Here is a 19,394-nt window from a genome sequence, read left to right as displayed (position 1 = left end):
CCGGTATACCCCTTCCCCTGGCAAGCCAGATAATGGCCACCCCACTTAAGGTGTAATGCCGTCATTGCTGACTTATTAGAAGTCAAATATTGCCCATACCACACAAGAATGTTTCCAGGGAGTATGTACATTGGAGATGTCCAAAGTTCCATGTTTTATTACGAGTAGGCTTCACAAGAAATGTTACTGGCTTTATAGCAACACTTGCAATTAAAATCTTGTAATTTCTTTAGTTGAAAGTAGGGTAAGATGCAAGTTTCTCTTTATTTTTAAAAAACAAACAACCCCTTGTTTTTAAGGGATAACTCATTAATTTTTTCTTTTCTAGAGTTGAGAGCCTTCAGTTGCATTATGATCTAGAACTCTGTCACCTCAGCTCCAGTACAGACTTCATTGAACTACAAATGCGCAGGAGGGCTTGGCAGCAAAAACTGAATACTAAAGTTCAGCAGATTACTTTGCAGTTAATTGTCAACATCTTCAGGTGGGTGATGATATTGGTTGTATGCCATAAAGCCCTAGTACCAGTTAACATCCACACCTACTCTATCTCTGAGAATATTATGTTGCTATTTTTTTTTTAAGATACTGTGAAAAATCTCTAGATCTGTTGAAGGACACTGATAAGAATTTTTTTGCTAGCTTAGTACAGTGGCCAGTGGTAAAATTTTAGCAGTTCACATATTTGGGTATAGTTTCGTTGTTATCTATAACTTCAGATAAAGAGTTCATGGTATTTTGTTATGTCCTGAGGAACTTAAAATTCTTGTTTTAAACTCCCTGTCATTTCATGTAAAAACACCAGGAAGAGAGATGTAGCCCAAATGCCCCAGATTTGAGAGTAGATTATGGTTCAGTATAAATAGCACTAATAGTCACAGAAGTAGTGACAGTGCCTTTTAGACCTGCAGACTCTGCAAGGGTCGTAAGGAAGAATAAAAATATGCTTAGGGAAAAGGGATTGTATAGACATAGCCAGTGGGCACAATGCAGAACTGATTGTTCTTATTGTTTGTGACCCTTTAGCTCTGTATGTCTCTGCCATTGTGCACGTGAGTTCAGATGCGGTGATTGATCTTTGCAGCCCCTTGACACATAACAGACAATACGAAGTGTCACGAGTCTGCTCTCCCAACCATGTGAAATTTAAAGCGTAAGAACACAAACAGGAAATGAAAAGTTATTAAAGTGCTTTGTAGTGTGGTTACAGATGGCATGAGCCATATTGATGGCAATCAAAGTACTAATACGTTTGTTTCATTTTCTCATAAGCGGATGAAAGAACGCAGTCAACTTGGCTTTGATTTTTCTTGTTGGTTTCAGTCACTTTCATAAATCTTTGCCCCAGAAATCTATTGTAATTTGCCTTTACATTTCTGGAAAATCTCAAATTTCCCTTTAGTTCCCTCAATCTTACTTTATTAATGCAAGGTTGTGTAGGTTTGAGCAGAAACAGATTGTTTCAGAATTAGTAAAATGTACTTGTCAGGTCCTCTCCCAGATTTTCTGAGTATCTTAATCGCTTGGACCAGAGGCACATTCTTCTTTTCCTCTCAGGTATTTGCCCAACTGCTCCAGCTCTTCTGGTTCTGAGACCCTAACCCAATACACTAATATTCATATAGTACCTCAGCATGCTCGGAACATTTACTGAACATCCCATTCATGTGGGACGTCCATAGGTTTGTGTGTGTTTGGAGAGGTGTCACTTCTAGTGCCCAGGTCCTACAAGAAAATAGAGGACAGAACGGAGAAAGAACACAGATTCTGTAAATCTAGATTTACCAGTGGGAGAGCTCCATGGTTTACAGGTGGATTTATCATGATATTTTAGCTTTATACAAAGGAATAAAAATACTGAAGGTTTGATGATTCTGCAGGCTCCAGTGAGGGAGTTTGTTAAATTCAAATGATATATTTGTGATGGTTGCTAATGTAGCACATTGTGAGATAAATGGAACAGTACACTAATGAGGGGAGTGTCGGCATATAGCTCCGTCCCAGTAATAAATGTAAATTGACGTGTTAAGACTATTTGAGCTCACCCCTACGGCATTTGTTCAATTCCAGGTAGCTGGCTTACTGGTACTTGATTGCCACTTAGTAGATACTGACATAGTCTGGAGAAGGAAAAAATGGTTTTTCTAATGAGTCTGAGGAATCTGATATGCTGCCAGTGTGAGATTTGCTGAGCTTTTACTATTGACTGTTATACACTCAAAATAAATATTAGGTGAAATATACTTTGCTATCTGACAAGTTTAACTCTTAAAATTACATTAAATACTTGGCTACAAAAATGCTTTGTCTCTAAATAGATAACAGATTTTAATTCTAGATCATATTAGCATTCTGCAAATGGGGTTGCCATCTTTCTTCCTTTTTTCCTTCAAACTTTCTCTTTTTTGTTCTTTTTTCCAGCAATGTCTCTTCTGTCTTCTAATGCTCTATCTACCAGAGTCCAGGAATGAAGGAAAGTAAATCTTTGTTGATGAAATTTCTGTTTCCAGCTCAAACTGTCTGTTTTTATTCTCAATAAAGTGTCTTGTATTTCTGTATGCAGAGGTTTTATCCTTTTAAAAAAAAACAAAAAAAAAAACCCACACCCCTAAATAATGTAGGTTTATATCCTTTTATTAACCACCATTTTTCTAAATTCATATGAATATTTAAGCTGCAATAATACGGTTAAGATAATACCATCAATCAGTGATTTTATGGCTCAATCGGAGGCAGTATGGTCCATTGGACCGTACGCAGAACTGGGCAGTTGAGTCTTGGATTTTAATCGAGCTCTGCCAGTGATTAGGTGTGTGACATCAAGCAAGTCACTTCTTCCATCTGTGAAACAGGCTGATATCATCTACCCATTCCTTAGATAGTACCTTGAGATCTATGACTGAACAGACCTAGGCATTTTTAGTCCTTATGAAAAATCATAAAGAGCAGCAAACATACTGATAACTCTTGCAAGATTCTGCAAACACTTCTAGACAAAATTGCCACACTCCATTTGCCATGTTTGTCTGCTTCTCCCACAACCGCTATGTTTATACATAGTGACAGGTTTCAGAGTAACAGCCGTGTTAGTCTGTCTTTGCAAAAAGTAAAGGAGTACTTGTGGCACCTTAGAGACTAACCAATTTATTTGAGCATGAGCTTTCGTGAGCTACAGCTCACTTCATCGGATGCATCAGCTCACGAAAGCTCATGCTCAAATAAATTGGTTAGTCTCTAAGGTGCCACAAGTACTCCTTTACTTTATACATAGTGAGTGGAATTTACAGTTGTGCAGAGGGCCAAACCAAAATCTAGGCACCATTTTAAACCATATTTTAATCATACTTGAGCCTTGAGACTTGTGGTACATAGGTCTTGTACTGGCTCTCTGCACAGGAGTGAACGTCATCTTTAGGTATGTTGTCCCAAATTTGGTTCACCATACCATTACCATCTTCATTCAAATCCTTCCTGAAAATTCAGTTCATCCTTGTTACTCAATATGAATCAGTAATTATTATATAATAACAAAACAGATCCCTTATTTCAGCCACCATGATATGCATATGTCTAGGGTAAGTAACCTCATGTTTTTTACCCATAGCCCTTGGTTCAGAGAGCAGCCTTCTCGCAGTCAATCTCTCCTTCCTGTTTCTAGAGTAACTTGCTTTTTTGGCCTCTTTCTGGAGCACATAAGTTGCTATTAACTCCTGGTTTGCAAGGGAAAGAGAAGAGCCTGTACTTTCTGCCATAATATATATGCTAAAATATAGATGCTTGCTTTTTTTTGTTTAACCAGTTCTCCCTTTTTTCCTGTCTCCTCTTTTCTGAATTAAATTTCTTTTGCTTAACATGGTTATCAGCAAAGCTGGTTTTATGGCTAGACTTAGTGGACATTGCAGCTGGATGTGCACACAAAACATTACAAATGATCAAATACCTTGCAATGTAATGGCACCAAATAAGGCCCTGATCCTGCAGTTAGATCTGCACAGGCAGATCTTTTTGTCTGTATGGTGCCCCAAAGTGGGGTTCTTGATGGCTTCATGGGTCTGTCCCCACACACACATAGTTGCAGGATTGGGGCCTAAATTATTACATTAATAAGCAGATGGTACTGCACGGTAATTCAGATATTGACGTTGACCCCAATGTGTCTCAATGGATTTGCTGATGGAAAATGTCAGTGATCGTAGATAAGATTCTACATTAATTTTCTTTAATTCAGTGATTTAAAAATTGTTCAGAAAACAGGACCTGCCTTCTCGCACTGCAGTATGGTTCTATTAGTACCAGTGGTTCACTGCAAAAATGCATCTCTTTACAAAGTCTCCAGACTTCTAACCTGCCCTTTATTAACAGGGAGGTCAAGGACCATCTAAATTATGAACACAGAGTGTTTAATAGTGAAGAGTTTCTGAAAACAAGGGCACATGGGGATCAGCCATTTTACAAAAAGGTAATTACATCCTTGGTTTATTCTAATCGCCTGTTAGCTTATTATTTTATTATTATTACAAAACACCCCACATTAAATTATTGAAATTTGGACTATATTGTATAAGCTACTAGTTTTCATAACACATTGACTAGATTTTAATTAAAAATATACAGACAACTATGGTAGCATATTGTTCTCTGAAATTATTTTTGTCTCTCTTCCTCAGGTGCAAATGAAACATTTTTTTCAAAGTGAAATTTTCCTTTTGCAAATGGCCAGCATGAGACTGAAGTCACAGCTAAGGCTTCAAAATAGGACTCAAGTGGGCATAGATCTTTTGCTGAAAAGGGGTGAATTTTGCCCTAAGTGAGCCACAGTAATTTATAGTCTGGGAAAATTAATCCTTATATTTTTGAACTGGCTTCAAGGGTTTTACACACAATGATTTATATTGATGGTAAAGTCAATTTTGCAGCTAAACCTCTGGAAGATGCATTTAAAAATTTTAGGGATTAGATTAAAAAACAAACAAACAAAAAAAACGCTTCCCAAAGTTTGGAAGAAATATAAATCCTCATGTTTCACTGTGTAAATCAACCTCGAACTACTGAGGGTTGAAAAGATGGTTTCTCGATGGGCAGGTTATTCCATAACTGTCTACTTCAGAATTTTTTGCATGCTCCTCTGAAGGAGCTAGTTCTCACCACTGCTGGAGACAGGATTCTGGATTAGGTGGACCCCTGATGTGACCCACTATGGCAATTCCTATTTAAAATGACAAAAGCAAAGGAATACAGGATTTTTCGTTTATTTTTAATCTACTCCTTTTTTACAGTAATGTCGCTTTAAGAAGAGTTGAATGCGTATGGGACCAAGTAGGAGAGTTTGAGGGAGTGGGAGCATCCAAAATCCTATCTGCCATTTCAGATTCACTCCTCAGAAGGAGTAAGATCACAAGTGCACTTACAAAATTTACAAAAGCTTCATTTATTATAATATTGCTACTTAGACAGTTGGTTCTCCAGAAGCTGCACTCTGCATCTTGCGAAGAAATTAGATCACTACCACTAATAGATTGTAATAATTAGTTTTCACCTCGACTAGATAATGAAGCTTTTTGAGTTCGCTACTCAAAATCACAAGTAGAATATTTTTGAATGTTCTATTTCTAGAAGATGCCCAAGGTTGAAGGAAATGGGTCAAAACACTAACTCATTTTACTTAAATCTATTCTGTAGACTATACTAATGTTCATGCAGATTTAATAGGACAAACTACCAAATCTATGGTAGGATAATTTTTTTATTTTGGAAAGATTTTTATTGTGCAAAATATGCATAGCAAACAGAATAAGGAAAAAATGTACAAATCATGAAACAATCCACTAATATTTCTAATCAGGAATATTTCCTCAAGACAGCTTAAAATGTTTATTTTAAAATGTTTAAAGAAATTTCAAAGCCATAAAAAATGTTGTGTACAATGAATTGTTTTTTAAAAAAAAGTTTGTATAATTTCTAATACTTCATTGTAAATGAAATATTAGTAAGTGAAGAACTAAAATTGACGTGTGTGTGTATGCTTTACATCTTCAGGTTGCTTTGAGGATTTGTGCCATCTAAGTCCTCAATTTACCAAAATAAAATCAAATGACTTTATTTTCTTAAATGCTAAATAGCCTAATGATATCTTCATTTACAACAAAATTAAAATTGGAGCACCGCATTTAACAAAGTGGCCAGTAATACCAAGCATTATGTTAAAAGGGCAGTTGGTTCAGTTGCTGCTACCTGTTATCTTAATAAACCCAGTTGTCAATATAGCATGCCATCTAGTGGGAAAATAAAGTTACAAATATATATAAATAAAATTCCCAGAATTGCTGCTTAGATGCCACTTTGACAAGTGCATTAGAAATACTGTATATAGAGCAATGTATTTTGAATTGGAATCGACCACCTGGTAATTTTAGTCCCGCCCCACTGCATTGTAGGAGAACTTATTATATATGCGGTTTATTTTTTCCTTATTTTTAAAATACATTAATATATTATTTAAATTAACTGAAGACCTGTGAGCATAATTCCCCCTGGCCCTTAGCCTGTGATACCTCTTCCCAGACATGGAGTTTATGCCCCAGGCAAAGTAGTGGAGAATCTGTCTGTTTTCCCATTTAAAGAGAGCTCGTTTTCATAACTACAACCAAAGATGTAGATAGCATCTTGCGTTAACCTTAGTAAATTTGTAAGGAGGTCAGGTATCACCGGCATAGGTATGGTATAAAAGCTTAGATGGATAGTAGGGAGACAACATCAATGAGACTTAAACATGTGCTTAAATGAGTAGTTTGGTGCATTGGTGAACAAGATTAAGAGCCCTGTGCTAGAAATGTTTATATTGTGTTTCTAGAAATGATACAAATTATTGGTTACATATGGTGGTGGTCATTTTCTGTCATTTGAAGTGGTACGGGAAGAAGGGAGACCTTTTGGGAGAGTTTGGATGTGTGTTTTTGATTTTAATATCTGACTCTTTTTTTTTCTTTTTTTGCAGTCTTGTCCATTCTAAAGGGTAAAATTTGGGGCTTTAGATGTGTTTCTGGAAGTCTCAACAATAAATTAAATTACCTTAAGGAGTGATAATTTAATGGCTCTCCCAAGAGGGAATATTCAGTCAACGTCAGGGATATCATTCCAATTTTCTTTTCAGTTTGGCAGTGTAATTTTTTAACATGGAGCTGTGAGGAGCCTTTTTCTTCACATCATGAATGAAGTTTAAAGTTGCATGGTTCCAATAAAAAATATTAGAAAATATAAAATTTAGGTTTTTTTTTCTTGTTAAATTTGAAGTTTAATATATTGCTGTCTATCATTAAAATGTATACCATAAAATTATACAGGGTGTGTAAAGAGGTTGACCTGATGTTGCTGCTGGAATTTTTAAGTTTTTACTTTTCTTGACTTTTGTGATCTTTTTTTTAAATTTGTGCAACGTTAACATTGCATTCCTATGGGCTCTTGCCTTTAATTTTAGGCCGATAAAATGGATGAAGGCTAGTAATAAACGTATACTTGTATATGATCAACAATTAATATCAGTTTGCTGTTGTGTATTGCAGGTGTTAGAGACCCATATATTTCACTCGTTTCTTAAAGCTCGTCTGAACAGAAGGATGGATGCTTTTGCCCAACTTGAGTTGAGCACTCAGTCTGAAGAAGATAGGTAAACTTTTCTCACTACAATTTATCACAGACTTGATTTTCCTTCCACTGAAATCAATGGAAAAATGTCTTACAATGTCAGTGATGTAGGATCATGTCCTATATATATAAGTAAGTTCTTCAAGGAGTGTGTCTGTGGGTGCTCCACTTTAGGTGTGTTGGCGCCCTGCGCTTTTAACTGGAGATTTGTAATAGCAGTGCCTGCTTGGGCTGCGCATGTGCAGTAGCTATCTCGTGCCACTCTGAGTGGTTCCATAGTGGTGCGCAGCCAACCGTCCCCCCAGTTCCTTCTCTACCACCTTTGGCTTGAGTTAGAGTGACAGTAACACCCTCTCTTACTTTAGATAAAAGTTTAATAGTTCATAGCTGTTCCCAATAGTGTTAGCTATCCTATCCCCTTGCCCTTTATATTTTATGTTTTACTGTATTTTTCTTAAAAAATATATATATTTATTTTCCCTTCCCTCTTTTATCACTGCCTCCCCAGCAAGTACTCAGCTCTTGCCTTGAAAAAAAGAAAAGAAAGAAAAGCAGGGTTTATCCCTGTTCTTTCTCCAAAGGACTTTCCCTTTCAGGCATGCCTAGCTCACCAGGCTTTAAACGCTGTCCAACTTGCAGACTCTCCATACCAGGATCTGATGGCTACGCACAGTATGTCAACTGCTTTGGCAAGACACACATTACCCAAAAATGTCCACACTGTTGAAAACTGACAGGAGGACAAGGAAGGCCAGGGATCTCCAATTGAAGCTCCTTATGATGGAGAAATCCCTCAGTCCAGGACGCCTCCTGGCCAACGGTTGCCAGCGGCAGTGTCTGACGGGATCTGCTTCAATAACAGCTGCTAAGGAGCCTGCTCCTAGAAAGGCTACCAAAAAATGGCCCCACACATCCCCACACTGAGAATCACCTGAAAGAAAGTGATCTCCAAATGAAAAATCTGCCCCGGTAGCAATGGCACAGACTGCATCTGACTGCGAGGCACCGGGAACATCTGATACTGAGACTTACCGAGAAGCTAAAGACCCTATGTGGGCAAGCTCTAATGCAGGTGCAAGTAACAAAGTCAAACCTCCCAGCTCAGCACCTACTGAGCTGAAGAAAACCTCGGCACCGAGCAGTACAATGGCACCACCTGCTGTACCTATGTAGAACAGCTCTAAGTCATTGGCACCAACAGCTAAAACTCTAATTAGTGGTCAGTGCACGATGCCTTCCCGGCACCGAGCTTCATGGTCCCGCAGCAATTCATGAGGCATGTGGACCTGATAGAAGCCTCAACGCCTGAATCTCCTCTACTTAGTACCAACAGTACCCCATCTAGACTGGGACCAAGCTTGGTAACCATTCCCTGTGGATCAGCCCCTCCTATCTCCAGTGATGAGGAAGAAGAGGATAAGGCAGTAATATACACTCCTTGCCTAACCCTGGATCTTCTCATCACCAAACATCTACAGACATGCGGGGCTGGTATGGTCAACCATGGGCACCGCCCCCTATACCATTCCCACCCAGCTGGCCATACTGGGATCCGTGGGCGATGTGTAGGGCCCAAAATCTCAGGCCCCCTAACCTGCTTAGGTCCAGAGCAACACTGTCCCCTTCACCAACAGTCCCAGCACCCTCAGAGACACAAGAGGAAGAGATTCAGGAGCCTGAGAACAAAGCTGAAGGTGACACTCTACAGCCCACTCACATTTCATCTTTGTCACCGGATGAAATGACAATGCCACCTCCCCTAAACCCCCCCCCCCACACACACACACTGGAGGATGATTTCAAATCTTTTTATGAGCTCTTCAGAAGGGTAGCTGAATCCCTGGACATTTTGCTAGCACAACTACCAGAGATCAACACAAGCTCACAGACATACTCCAGGCATCCCCAGTGGCAAAGATAGGCCTGCCAATTAATGATGCTGTCATGGAGCCTGCAAAAATAATCTTGCAGACACCCAGTACAGTCCCTCTCTCATGTAAGAGGTCTTACAAAAAGTATTATGTGCCAGCAAAAGGAGCTGTATTTTCATTCATCCACCCCACACCAAACTCTGTGGTGGTGGATGCAATCAACCAAAGGGGAGAACATCAGTCCAGAATGACCCCATATGAAAAGGACTGGAGAAGGCTAGTCTTCTTTGGATGGAAAGCCTACTCCTTCACCACACTCCAGTTCCACATAGCCAATTATGTGGCCCTACTGGCAAAATACGCACACAATCCGTTTGTGAAAATGTCAGAATTTGTTGAAAGTTTCCCTGATGACAAAAAAAAAAGCAATATAAGGCAAAAGTTTCTGAAGGGTGTCTCATCATCAGGACGGCCCTACGGGCCTCTCTTGACTCTGCAGACATGGCAGCATGGTCCATCGCTACATCCATGATCATGCGCCGTGCATCCTGGCTCCACCTTTCCAGGTTCCCAAGGTAGATTCAAGCAACTGTTGAGGACTTATGCTTTGAAGGGTTAAAATTATTTGCAGACCAAACCGATGTGTCTCTACACACCTTAAAGGACTCAAGGGTGAGCTTAAAAACCCTGGGCATATATGTACCTGCAAATAAAAAGAAACAGAGCAGGTTTTATAACCAGAGATTCTGGTCTACACCATACTTCCAGCCACAAAGACAGTACAACCAACAGAGTAAACAAAAACGGAACAGTCATCGGCAGAACCAAGGTCAGTCTTCAACATCTCAACCATCCACCTCCAGACAATCATTTTTAAAGGTGTGGTCAAGGGCACAAGACATTCACACTCTCTCTGGTCCCGGAACCAGATATGGTCCCCCACCCATTTGGAGACTGTCACTCTACTATCCAGTCTGGAACACCATCATGACAGACAAACGGGTTCTAGAGATTATCCAGAAGGGCTACTCCATCCCCTTTATTTCTATCTCACCTACCCAACCCCCTTCCCTTTCCCCGTCCCTCTTCAGGGACCCGTCTCATGAGCACCTGTTATAACAGGAAAGAAGCCCCCTTGTACAATTAGGTGCCTTGGAACCCGTACTATCCCAACACAGGGGGAGAGGTTTTTATTTCCATCACTTTCTAACTCAGAAAGAGAGCGTGGCGGGTGGAGACCCATTTTGGATTTACAAAAACTCAACAAATCCATGAGAACATGACGTTTCAAAATGGTGAGATTAACCATAATAATTCAGGCATTAGAGAGAGGAGATTTGGTTCTTGGCCCTCAACCTCCAGGATGCTATTTTCATATTGCCATTCATCCGTCACACAGAAGATTCCTGAAATTCACCCTAAGGAATCAGCATTTCCAATACCGAGTACTACCCTTCGGCCTATCCACTGCCCTAAGAGACTTTTCCAAGGTTCTTGCTGTTGTTGCAGTTCACCTCCGCAGACAAGGAGTGATGATATTTCCATACTTAGACGACTGCCTGATAAGGGCAACAATGCAGTAAGGAGCAATAAACGCCACGCAGACCATGATAACCCTGTTCATGGACTTAGGGTTGTAAATAAATGTACAAAGGTCCACATTAGTTCCTGTCCAAAAGTTGAAATTCATAGGGGCCTACCTCTATTGTCTCTCAGCAACGTTACCCTGACAACGATGCTTCACTCTTGTCAACCTAATTTCAGTGGTGATGAACAGCCTGCAAACATCTGCCAGAACATGCTTACAGCTCTTGGTGCACATGTCTACGACAATCTTTGTTCTAAAATATGCCAGGCTCCACATGAGGTGCTTACAGGCATGGCTTCGAACAGTGTATATACTGCACAGATACTCTCTCAACACGCCTCACAGTGCCATGCAGGGTAAAAGACTTGCTAACATGGTGGACGCAAACACAAAATGTCTGCTCAGGAGTCCCTTTCCAACAAAAGGCTCCAACCATGACCATCACGACAGACACTTCCCCATTTGGTTGGGGGGCATGTCTACGTGACAATACAGTCTAACGCCGCGGAATCCAGCCTTCACATAAACTTGTTGGAGCTAAGGGCAGTCCGAAATGCATGTGAGCACTTTCTCCCTTTTAATCAAGAACAATACCATCAAGATCCTTACAGAAAATACAGCATGCATGTTCTATATAAATTGCCAAGGGGGAGCACGATCATACTCCCTATGTACGGAGGCAATACGCCTTTGGAATTGGTGCATCGTGAACAACATAGAGATCATCATCTTATGTGCCGGGCTGTCAGAATACAACAGCAGATCAACTAAGCAGGGATTTTTCACAAACCCATGAGTGGGAGATGGATCCTGAATTTTCAAAGCCATATTGAAACTATGGGGGTTCCCCACCATAGATCTATTTGCAACAGCTCAAAATGCCAAGTGCCCACAATATTGCTCCCGGGCCAGATTGGGACATCACTCCCTAAGCGACACTATCCTCCTAAACTGGGAAGTGCCACTGATGTATGCTTTCCCCTGACTCCACTCCGAAGCAGTCATTCACAAGATCAGGCAGGACAAATCCAGGATCATTCTCATTGTACCCACATGGCCCAGACAGACATGGTTCCCATACCTGTGTCAGATGGCAGTGAAACCACCTCATATCCTTCCCTTACTGCCTCACCTCCTATCACAAGATTCAGGATGTGTCTGTCACAGTACTCCACTTCAAGACCTGGTTATTCCATGGCTGATGGGGGTGGGTGGCGGGGAGCGTCGATCAAGACTGTTCTGAGCAAGTGAAAGATATACTACTGAGCAGTCGGAGACTAAGCACAGGAAAGACCTATATCCATAAGTGGAAACAATTCTGCACTTGGTGCCAGGACAAACGGATCTGTCCACTGTCGGCCCCACTATCGAGAATTCTCGACTATACACTGGCCCTTAAAAAATCAGGGCTATCCATAAGCTCCATCAGAGGTACATGTGGCTGCCATCATCTCCTTCCATGACAAAGTGGACGGAGTCACTATATTTGCTCACTTGATGATTAAACGCTTCCTTAAAGGCACAGAAAACGCTTATCCCACACTAAGAAACCCTACACCCATGTGGGACTTCAACTTTGTTCTGTGCAGTCTCACAGGAAAACCTTTTGAGCACCTTGCAACTTGCTCCTTGTTGCACTTATCTATGAAGGTGGCTTTCCTCAGTCTCCCGCCCATCTTGCAGATGTGATAGCAATTAGGCGCACCTAATGGCGCATCCATCTTATACAACATTCTTTAAGGATAAAGTAATCCTACAACTGCACCCTAAATCCATACCCCAGGTCACCTCCCCTTTTCATTTAAATCAGCCCATTTACTTACATGTATTTTTCCCAAAGCCACATGCTGATGGGAGGGAAACCTCACTCCACATGCTAGATGTTCGCAGAGCATTAGCTTTCTACATAGAACAATCTGTTTTCATAACAGAACGCTTGAGGGGCCAAACCATCTCAAAACAGAGATTATCCAAATGGATATCTGGATGTATCCATTTGTGCTACCAAAACAAAAATCTGTAACCCCCACCAGGAGTCCGCGCACACTCCACCAGAGCGTTAGCAGCATCTGTGGCCTTTCTAAATAATGTACCTATCATTGGCTTTTGCAAAGCAGGTACCTGGACATCAGTCCATACTTCCACTAAACATTATGTGTTAGAACAACAATCAGCAGCAGATGCTCAGTTGGGACTTACGGTGTTATCCACCATCAATAAACCAACTCCGAAGCCCTTCCCCTCCACTGAGAACTGCTCAATAGTCACCTAAAGTGGAGCACCCATGGGAACACTCCTTGAAGGAGAGGGTTACTTGCCTTGTGCAGGTTTCAGAGTAGCAGCCGTGTTAGTCTGCATCCGCAAAAAGAACAGGAGGACTTGTGGCACTTTAGAGACTAACAAATTTATTTGAGCATAAGCTTTCATGGACTAAAACCCACGTCATCTGATGCATGCAGTGGAAAATACAGTAGGAAGATAGATATATACACACACAGAGAACATGAAACCAATGGGTGTTATCATACACACTATAACGAGAGTGATCAGTTAAGGTGAGCTATTACCAGCAGGAGAGAGAGAGAACCTTTTGTAGTGATAATCAAGATGGGCCATTTCTAGCAGTTGACAAGAATGTGTGTGAGTAACTGAGGGTTTTTGAGATGGTTGTCCCTCCACTACCCTCCTCCTTCCCTCTACTTTGGAGTTTCTTGCCGATTCTCTGGGGTAGAGAAGGAACTGGGGGCGGTTGGCTGTGCACTGCTATGTAACCGCTCGGAGTGGTGTGAGACTGGTACAGCGGGTGTGTGACCCAACCGGGCACTGCTACTACAGATCTCCAATTTTAAGCGCAGGGTGCCAAGATACCTAAAGTGGAGCACCCACAGGGACAACCATCTCAAAGAACATCAGTTACTGCACAAGGTGAGTAACCTTGTCTTTCTAGGTAATTGATGAGCCATCTTTATGAAATTTACTGCAAAGGATGTGACAAAAATGTCCTGCGGTAAATTGGCCATAGAGTGCTGTGAGTTGGTAGGTGTTACTGTAAGACAAAAAAGAGTAATAATAAAAAATTACTATTTATCTTCATTTATGCAGATGCATAGTTTAATATGTGTAAAATGTAATTAAAAATTGTTTTTTCTTCAGATTAAATTCAATGCTTGATAGCCCACGAAGACTGACTGTGGAGAAAATGGCTTCTAAAAGATTTAACCCTCAGTATATGATCAGTAAACGTATGGTAATAAGTATGCCTAATTTACAAGATATTAGGTCTCATGATAGTCCTGCTAGGACTTCATCACTCCGAAGATCAGAGACAGAGCGTGGTAAGGAAAAATGTGTCTAACAAGTACAGTACCTTGTGATATCATGGACCAGGTACTTGGGTGCTCACTGTCATGGTGCCTGGTGTGGCTCACAGTTGAGTGAGCCAATCTCTGGTCAGACTGTCAGAAAACAGGGCAAACACACCCAAACTGGTGGTATATTCTATAATTTAGATTTCACCAAGCCAGCAACGAATGTGGATTCCTGGAGCACTATACTAGTTTTACCATAGAGCCATAGACAGTCACCGTAGAGCAGGAGTGGGCAAACTACGGCCCGGGGGCCACATCCAGTGCTCAAGCCTCACACCGGGGAGCAGGATCTGGCACTTGCCCTGCTCTGGTGCTCCAACTTGCCCCACTCCGCATGGCTCCTGGAACCAGCAGCATGTCACTCCTCTGGCTCCTATGCATAGGGGCAGCCAGGGGGCTCCGCACCGCAGATGCCTTAGTTTGCAACTCCTTTGTTATTTCTAAAGAGCTAACCTGTGGGTGTGTCTCAGACCCACAACATGTTTAAGATACAAACACACACATTTCATAACCCCACACACACAGTGTCTTGTACTTAGTACAAGATTTATCACAGTTTTGCAACAGGACCATATTAGTGTAGATGGTCACCTTCTTTTCTATACAGCATCACACTGACCACGTAAACACAGCAGAAGTCAGGAGGTGGTAACCAAACGTTACATGAAGTAGTGACTTGCATTATCCTGAAAGTTTGGCTGCACTGTGCTCAGAATTGTGCTATCCTGCAACCACCACAAGGAACACCTACTCTAGTGTTGTCATTGTGGGGCTGCTTCCCGGACCAGTTACTGGACCGACTTATCCTTTCCCACCTAAGGCTCAGTTCAGAAATACGCTTAAGCTCATCTCTGTTCAGCAAAGTCAATGGGATTGAAACATGTACCAGAAGTAAAGCATGTGCTCAAGTGTGTTGCTGAGTAGGGATGGACTACCTAATCAGGGCCTGCTGGTATCCAGGAGTGTGTGGCGAACAATTTTATTTTTCTCACAAGCATAATACTGTATTACTGAAGGCGCAGGTCACAAAATTCCTTGTGTGAAGATACTTGTAGGCTTTCATTCTTCACTTTTATATCTAGCACTTTATTTCTCTTTTTTAGCTGTAAAATTGTCATCTAAATCAATTAGTACGTTCAAGATCCCAGAAATTCACTTTCCTCTGATGAGTCAGTGTGTTCACACCTACTATACAGATTTTATCAATCATCTCACCAGAGCTATAAATATTTTACAACATGATAACTCAGCACTGCTGGCAAGATATTACTACCTTCGTGGACTTATTGGTTTGATGCAAGGAAAACTACTGGATGCGCTTTCAGACTTTCAAAATCTATATAAAACGGACATAAGAATTTTCCCTACTGATCTTGTGAGGAAGGTGGTGGAAAATATGCCTCCTTTTGAACGTTCCCTAGCAGACCGCAAACCCGAGCTGAAGAGGTTGATTAGTCAAGTGATGGAAAAACAAAGAGAAGTCATAAAAGTAGATGACCATGTGAAAAATTTTAAATTACCAAAAACACACATGCAGTTGGACGATTTTGTGAAGCGAATCCAAGAATCTGGGATTATCAAAGATATAGACACAATACATCGGCTATTTGATGCCTTAACAGTAGGTAAGCAGAAAATGTTGTGTTAATGAACATCTATTTTGTTATGTAAATATTTTTTATACTTTTATTGATAAGTGATGTAAGTTGCTGTCTAGAGTCTTTTTTTTTTTTCTCTGGCCTTCAGGAAAATATTTTCAGATGTTTCTCAGCACAAGAAGCTTGTGTGTGTGTACTGAATCTGTATGTGTGTCCATGTAGCATAGAACTTTAAAATTCACAGTAAAATGTTCTTGTAATTTTTGTAAACACACAAGCATTGTTACCACAGTCTGTAATTTCCATTACATTTTATGGGAACAGTGATAACTCAGTTATGCATGTAGACCCAAACTCCCCAGAGTAATAAATGGTGTTATTCTTGTGCTTAAAGTTAAGTATGTGCTTAGGTATCTCACTGAATTGGGGCCTTCGTGCTATATTCTCATCATTTTGGTTGTGAAATTTAACAGTTCTGCAGAAACTGAAACTTCACCTTCTTGGCAATTTTTAATTGGGGCAATTGCAGGAAATCTTATTTAGTGCAGTACGTTTGACTCCTACACCAGGTGCTAAATGGTGTCTGCTGTGGTGTCTACAAGCCTGTTTGTCATAGTTAGTGGGTGCAGATTTCAGTCTTTTTTTTTTTTCTTTTGTATTAGCATTTAATTGTCCAGTGATATGCCAGCTCTATCTTGATTTAGATTATAGATAAAATATAGTCCTATCCTAATCCCTAGCAGATAATGTCCGTATGTTAAAACTACTAAACAGTATAGCAAACTAGCAATCTGTTCAATAAAGGTCTGGAATTTGAATAGCAAGGGCTAAATTTTTCCTGAAGCTACCATTAGAGCTTGAATAAGTATCATAGATTGTAAAAGAAAAGTTCCAGATGATGTTTCCAGGATAATTTCTTTACCTTCTAATTCTGAAACATGAATTTTGTGTTCTGGTTCTCTAGGGTAATAAAGGCCACACCATTTGCAATTTGCTGTGCATAATAACTGGAACAGTTGTCATAATATGGTCACTGTATATTAAACATTGACCAAAATAGCAAGAATTTCTACATTTTAAAACAATAGGTGGCATACAATTTATAATTTATCTGTTTGAGTTGGAATATCTGGAGTTCAAAAGCAGCCAGTTTTATAATTCTTGGGATGTATATGGTTTATAAGCTTTTGATCTGCAAACTAATTATTGTTATAATCAATTCTATTCTTATCCACTATCGAGTAAATATGATTTAATAATCGAGAATAAAGAGCTAGAAAATCCTAATAAAGAGTATCCCATTTAGCAGAGGAGTAAGAATTCCTTTGTGAGCTGCTTGGGTTTGTGGATGTAAGAGAGGCTGTGCAGCTGTTTACTTCCTCCCTGGAGCGGGTGGTGAGAGAACCGGATGGATGGATGGAGGCCCATGGTATAAGCTAGCAGCAAAGTACTCCTTCCCCCACAGGGACAAAGAAAAAGCAGGGGAGGAATTCTCACTTTGAAATGTCTCCTGGGGTTACTTTTTGCAGCTTATAAACCAACCCTTGCTCAGGGCTTGGACACAATCTAGCCCTTAGTATCCTCAAAATATATGAATTTAAAATAAAATATAATGGCTTCAAATAATTAACTTTTAAAAACTTTTAAGGACACCAGAAACAAATTGACCCTGAAACATTCAAAGATTTCTACAACTACTGGAAGGACACAGAAGCAGAGGCTCAAGAGGTTAACCTGCCACACACTGTACTAGAGCATTTAGATACAAATGAATGTGTCTACAAGTTATCCTGCTCAGTTAAAACTAATTTTGGAGTAGGAAAAATAGCAATGACCCAGAAGCGCTTGTTCCTTTTGACTGAAGGAAGGCCTGGCTATGTTGAGATCACAACTTTCAGGAACATAGAGGTGAGCATGAAGTAATTAGTTGTTACGATCTGTTATATGATTGTGAGCAAGAATATGCCAGACTCCATCCTGGTAGCACAGCCTCTCTCTCTCAAGATAAGACATTTCATGAATGTTTTATAAGAGGAAGAACTATGATGGCAGGGAATATATCTTTAAAAAATCACTAATTCTATCCATGGCTACAACCAAAGTTTGAGGTATTTCTCAGTGCCAGTTAGCCTTGCTAATGGATCAGTGCTGAATAGGGTAGGTGCTATACAGACCTGTAGAAAAAAGGCAGTTGCCCAAAGATCTTATAGTCTGGATTTATGAAAAGATACAAGTGTATGAAAAAACAAATTGAGGATAGGGAATGAGAATGGATGGAGGTAACAGTAAAATGAGCACATTTTATACAATCAGAAGTAGTCTTAGATCACCCCCTGTTTAGCAATATACCTAAACATAAATTGTCCTTTGATCAGAGACCCTGCCTGGGTGTTTGTGGATGTGAACGCAAGAGAATTAGTTTTGGCTAGGAATATTGGAAGTTGTCATGCTTAATGAATACTGCACATTGTCTGTGACTGTGCTTTACTGGGTTCTTTGTTTCTCTGCATTTACAGGATGTTAAAAGTACTACTGTAGCTTTCCTTCTTCTGAGAATACCCACGCTGAGGATTAAGTCTGTGTCCAAAAAGGAAGTCTTTGAAGCTAACCTTAAGACAGAGTGTGATCTTTGGCACTTGATGGTGAAAGAGATGTGGGCTGGGAAGAAGATGGCCGATGATCACAAGGTATAAATATTACTTTACTAGTTGAGCTATTTGTAATAATTTATAATTTTTTCCTGTTCCTCGTGTACTTTGGAGTTCACATAAAAACCTGGAAATGTATTTTCCACTTTTCAGCAAAGAGTGAATAAAAGAGCATAGGGAGGTCTCATACGGCAAAAAAAATAAAATAAAGATATAATAAAACATGATTCTGTTTGTTACTATAGTACAGCTTGAAGTACTATAATTTAAGAAGAAATCATTTAAAATATGGTTGTAAAAATAAATGTGCAAAGTAAGTTTTTGTCATGTGTCAGCCTTTTGGTTTTTTGTTTGTGACCTTTCTCTTCACACCCCCTTTTAAAAAAAAAAAAAAAAAAAGTCAGGAAAGTTTGAAATGGAGGCCTTAATAGAAAATTTTTCTCATTTTGCTTGGCACATAATGATGAAAGGTCACATGGCAAGAGGACTTTTACCATGCCTGGACATGTGGTCCTGAATCCTGTGAGTAGATGGGCTAACATGGATTCCTGCACCACAGAGACCCCACGGAGAACGTTTATACAAACAGAATATTCATCCAATCCAAAGACGTTGACAGTGATCCAGGAACAAATAGATCACTGATCTATGTTGGAGAAGTAGAGAACCTGCAGGACTGA

The 19,394-nt window shown here is 40.1% G+C and overlaps 1 protein-coding gene across 5 annotated transcripts in view; it reads left to right on the top strand.

The window, feature by feature from the left end:
- The window catches only part of DENND3 (DENN domain containing 3), a 70,368-nt gene that overhangs the window by 26,997 nt on the left and 23,977 nt on the right, over positions 1–19,394 (top strand). For all 5 annotated transcript variants that reach the window (XM_073330019.2, XM_073330017.2, XM_073330018.1 and 2 more), the window contains 7 exons: positions 329–484; positions 4,363–4,459; positions 7,560–7,663; positions 14,254–14,435; positions 15,572–16,093; positions 17,715–17,974; positions 18,583–18,753. In XM_073330019.2, the coding sequence (XP_073186120.1) occupies positions 329–484; positions 4,363–4,459; positions 7,560–7,663; positions 14,254–14,435; positions 15,572–16,093; positions 17,715–17,974; positions 18,583–18,753 (1,492 nt within the window). The remainder of the gene's footprint in view (positions 1–328; positions 485–4,362; positions 4,460–7,559; positions 7,664–14,253; positions 14,436–15,571; positions 16,094–17,714; positions 17,975–18,582; positions 18,754–19,394) is intronic.

This window comes from Lepidochelys kempii, chromosome 2 (assembly GCF_965140285.1).
Source record: "Lepidochelys kempii isolate rLepKem1 chromosome 2, rLepKem1.hap1, whole genome shotgun sequence".
In the NCBI taxonomy this organism is placed as follows: Eukaryota; Metazoa; Chordata; order Testudines; family Cheloniidae; genus Lepidochelys; species Lepidochelys kempii.
The sequence above is the reverse complement of the archived record's forward strand: the minus strand, read 5'-3'. Positions and strand labels throughout refer to the sequence as shown.